The sequence below is a fragment of the Alligator sinensis genome, unplaced genomic scaffold, assembly GCF_000455745.1.
Source record: "Alligator sinensis unplaced genomic scaffold, ASM45574v1 scaffold996_1, whole genome shotgun sequence".
Classification (NCBI taxonomy): domain Eukaryota; kingdom Metazoa; phylum Chordata; order Crocodylia; family Alligatoridae; genus Alligator; species Alligator sinensis.
Window position 1 is genome coordinate 358,732 of NW_005842581.1, and position 4,800 is coordinate 363,531.

Here is a 4,800-nt window from a genome sequence, read left to right on the forward strand (position 1 = left end):
CACTGGTCAGGCCACAGCTGGAGTACTGTGTCCAGTTCTGGGCACCCCACTTCAAGAGGGATGTGGACAACATTGAGAGGGTCCAGAGGAGGGCCACCCACATGATCCAGGGACAGCAGGGCAGACCCTACAATGAGAGGCTACGGTACCTGAAACCTGTTCAGCCTTCACAAGAGAAGGCTGAGGGGGGACCTGGTGACCGTCTATAAACTCACTAGGGGGGACCAGAAGGGTTTGGGGGAGATCTTGTTTCCCCTAGCGTCCCCCAGGATAACAAGGAATAACGGCCACAAGTTCTTGGAGGGTAGGTTTAGATTAGACGTCTGTAAGAACTACTTCACAGTAAGGGCGGCTAGGATCTGGAACCAACTTCCAAGGGAAGTGGTGCTGGCTCCTACCCTGGGGGTCTTTAAGAAGCGGCTTGATGCCTACCTGAGTGGGGTCAATTGAGCCCAGTTTTCCTCCTGCCCAGGCAGGGGGTTGGACTTGAAGATCTACAAGGTCCCTTCCGACCCTACTTCTATGATTCTATGATTCATTTTTACTAGCTAGAATCATATTGCTAAGGGAGTCACCTAAGGGTGCTGTCAGATATATAGCCTTGTAAGTCTGTAAGCCTGGTCTACTCTTATGGGGGAAGGGGACCCCAAAGAATATTGTTGCTTCTGGAATGCAATTTCCTTTTTCAGGAACTGCTGCAAGAGCAAAAGAGCATGCTGTCTGCCTTACTTTCTCTAACTAGAGTCAATTCTTAGTAGAACTGCCTCATAGGAACAGATGATTGGTAAGAACCTACCAAAATTGTTATTTCACATTTTTTGCAGAAACCACAATTTTGGGCAAAAAAGCACAGGGTCCACACTTTTGGTGGGCTCCCTGAAAAACAACAAAACAACAACAACAACCACCTCACCGAAAAGAAAATGCTGGCTCCCAGCAGTTCCTGTAGCCAACTGTGCAGTCCACCGGGAGGGGAGGAAAGGGGGTTGGCCAGCACAGCAAGATGGCTGCCCTCCCCCCTGCTGATTGGCTGCGAGGGCTGTCCATTATATGGGCCCACCCCTGCCCCTCACTGCTGATTTGGTGGTGAGGACTACATGACAGACAGTTCCTGCAGCCAATCAGCAGTGGGGGATAGGGTCATATGATGAACAGCCCTTGCAGCCAATCAGCAGCAAAAGGTGGGGCCACTGGGGCTAATCAGAGGCATTGGAGGCCTGCAGCACCCTGCTTGCAAAAATGGCTGCCTGGCCTGTAGTCTGCCTGCAGAATTGGCTGGTAGCTGCCTTGACTTTGGTAGACCACCTAACAATCGGCCTTTGGGCGGAAAGAAGGGATTACCATCCGTGTTCAAGGACCAGCATATCTGGGTCAAAAACCCAAACAAACCACAAAACACCCATCCATGTAATAGATTTCTTCACTAACAGGAAGCCAACCTGAAATCCACCAATATCTGCTATTAGTTCAGCAGATGTACAATAACAAAGGCTACAATGGTATTTATACTTCTAAATGGTCAGAAGCATTATCATTTTTTTGCTTCCATCCATAACAACCAGCCTAGAAAACTGTTTGTATATTCTAGCAAAGCAATGCCCAATTTCCAAAAGAAATTATTTATTAGATTTTTTTTCCCCTGACAAGCATCAACCCTTCCGGATTATGTGTCGAAGGTCAATCAGACCTTCAACGCATATACCCAGAGGAGTGGAGGAGGCTGTCCAGACCTTCCATCCCCTCTTTAGGCCACTGAGACACAATTCAAAGGCCAGACTGAGTCTAGTCCAGACATCTGGTGCTGTATACAGATGTAGCTGTATAAGCATCCGGGAAATGAACCTCGGTCTCCTGTGTAGCAGACAATAATTCTACTACCACTGAACTACAGTGGACTCCATTTATTAGATTTACATACTGACAAAGAATAGTCTGAAATGTGGAGTAAGTATTGATTTAACCTTCAGTAAAGTATACCATTCTTAATGTTTTTCAACTTTTACAGCTTGGCAACTCTTATGTTTTATAACTCCACACATTTACTATGACAGTAAAATAAAATGGAATGATGAAAAAAGAATCTGTATTTCATGAGGCTGACACCACTTTCCTGAAGAATAAGGAGAAGCAAGAGTTTGTTCTAATCTGTAATAAGTTTTCAGTTCCTCACATGAACCTTGTCTTAGAGTTACAGCCCACTAATTGAGAAATAATGCTTTAGTGCAGGGGTTGTCAACCAGGAGTGTGTGTACCCCCAGGGGTACTTTTGAAGGCCCTAGTGGGGTAAACGCAGGTGAGTAGGGACAGAGCACCGCCATGTACCCTCCTGTGCTGACACTGCCCTCCCAGCTGGACGTGGGAGGTAGGGGAAGCTCGCATGCGGCAGTTGCCACTGCTCCACATCCAGCCGTGTGCCACCCTCCCGCCTGCTTCGTGTCGGGCCACCAGGAGTATACTGCTCTGCATCCAGCTGCCGGGGATACACTGATCCAAAAAGGTTGAAAACCCCTGCTTCAGTGTATAAACTAGGTTGTATGTGTGCATGAGAGAGTCAGACCAGTTAAGAAGTCTGTTCTCCCCTAATTACAGCATTCCACAATTGACTGATTTTCCAATTTTCCTGTTTCCCTGTCACATCAGAACGAAGCCCCCTGTCCAAGACAAATATCAGAATAGCGACACGATATGAAAAGAACAGATTGGTGAAAAATGAATGCAAACATAAAGTAAAAACAAGTGAAGTGAAAAAATATTGATAAAAATACATCTACTTACTTATTACACAAGGATCCACTTTTATTTCTTTTGAGGAACATGATCTATTATATCCATTCGTAGCATTTACACGGATGTAGTAATTTCCACTAGCGCCGACGTTAGATGAGAAGTCACATTGTGTATGAGAGATGTTTTCACATCCAGCTACAATGTACCACTTATTTGAGTAATCTTCATAAAATTGCTTATAAAAACCACTAGAAGAGACATTCTACATGAGTATGAAGCTCTTATATTAAAATCAAGATGACAACAGCTTCCATTTACAGTTGAAACACTAAAGCCTACATCTATTTCCCATTTTGCTTTATATATTTATTATTTCTCAAGCAAAAAATGTACATTTATGACATTGATGCAAAATATTTCTTGGAAGTCCAAATAAGGATCTTCTTCAGTTCTCAGCAGTCTTTTTTTTGTTGATATGCTCAAACAACTCCAGGACAATGTAATCTTTTCTATGGTATGGTCATTCTTAATAAAAGATGGAGGATATGCATAGTGCAACCTTTTCACTTAAAATCTAAGTACCAATTAAGAAACTCAAATATTTTGAGACTGACAGCAACTTGTGTGCTCATACTGCACGTATAAATGGTTAGGCTGTAAGCCTGTGTCTTAATATCAAATTGCTGAAAAGCTTAGAACATGTATAATGTATAAATATTAATATCTGAAGCCCCTGACATTTCATGTTTATATTCTCAACATCAACTCAGCTAGTTCCCTTATATTTCATAATTTTTCTTAATGTAGACATACCATAATACATTAACATTTTTAGTCATATTTGGGAACTTATTCCTTAGCAGTGCATAGAGAAACTAAGTGCTCTGAATTCCTAAGAATTAAGACATTTTTGTAATTCTTTTAACAACCAAACGGGCAACTAAATGAAGTGTTATTTGCCTCAATAAGGGCCTGTAGGCACTTTTCAGAGTTTCTACAAATGCTGAGCTTCCAACATCCAATCCAGGACAATTTAAATGGTAAGATTCAAGACTTGTATGTGCAGCACAGATTTGGATAAGATTCATTAAATTTAAGATTAATTAAAACTTACCTGAGATATTGTACGTTGAAGCTCACATTTTTATTGTAGTGATTATCCCAGTTGAGAAGAAATTTCATGTTCAAAGCATGAACTGTGACGTTTGTTGGACAAGGAAGCCCATTCGATGCTTAAATCCAAAGGAAAAAAAATACCCACCAACAGTCATCAAGAAGTATGTACAGTATTTTTTTCATATTAAGGAATGAGTACAGTAAATTTAAAATAGCTGTTTGAGGAGAACATTAAAATCTTCTGTCATTTTAGGAGTAAATGCACATTACTTTAAACTTGGGGTAAGTAACCCTCTCACTATAGGTTTTACAGAAAAACATTAGCAACTCCTGAGATGCTTCATGGCACTTTCTGATTTTTTTTTCCGTTTCTCACACAGTTTCATAAGTACTCTAAGGGGTTTCTTATAGCTGCTCTGAAGTATCAGATTGCTATTAGGGTATTACCAAAACACCTAGGGCTGCTAGATCTTGAACCAGAAGTAATGTGAAAATGTTAGCATGTTACTGTGTCACAGATCATACTGACATGCAAACAGCACCAAACAAATATGGCTATACTATTTCCAATTCAGGAGTTACCAGATTGAATAGGCACCGCATGTCTCAGAACAGCACTGCCTTACATCCAGAAAGACAGCCACAGTGACAAGATACAGGACTTGTACTACTTATCGATCCAGTACTGCAATTTCTATATACCTAGGAATAAAGTCTAAAATCTTTCCAATATCTATTGAAAAGACAGCGGAACATAAGATGAGACTGCAAAAAAAAAAAAAAGTGCTATGTAATTCACATCCTTCAAGCAAACACCCTCAAGACCATATGGAGCAGCCTCTGAGGATTAAAAACAGCGCATGGTTAGGTTTAGAACAAAACCAGACTATTTCTAACTTGGTTCAAGCTCATACAGATTTGTGATTTTGCCAGAAGGATACATTTTCCCTTAATTCC

At 41.4% G+C, this 4,800-nt stretch overlaps 1 protein-coding gene across 4 annotated transcripts in view; it reads right to left on the minus strand.

The window, feature by feature from the left end:
• The window catches only part of IFNAR1 (interferon alpha and beta receptor subunit 1), a 35,138-nt gene that overhangs the window by 12,891 nt on the left and 17,447 nt on the right, over nt 1–4,800 (minus strand). For all 4 annotated transcript variants that reach the window (XR_324850.3, XM_006032658.3, XM_025214426.1 and 1 more), the window contains 2 exons: nt 3,842–3,959; nt 2,776–2,975 (listed from right to left, as the gene is read on the minus strand). Coding sequence is in view for 3 of the 4 variants with exons in the window: in XM_006032658.3 (XP_006032720.1) it covers nt 2,776–2,975; nt 3,842–3,959 (318 nt within the window). In the remaining variant the exon portion in view is untranslated. The remainder of the gene's footprint in view (nt 1–2,775; nt 2,976–3,841; nt 3,960–4,800) is intronic.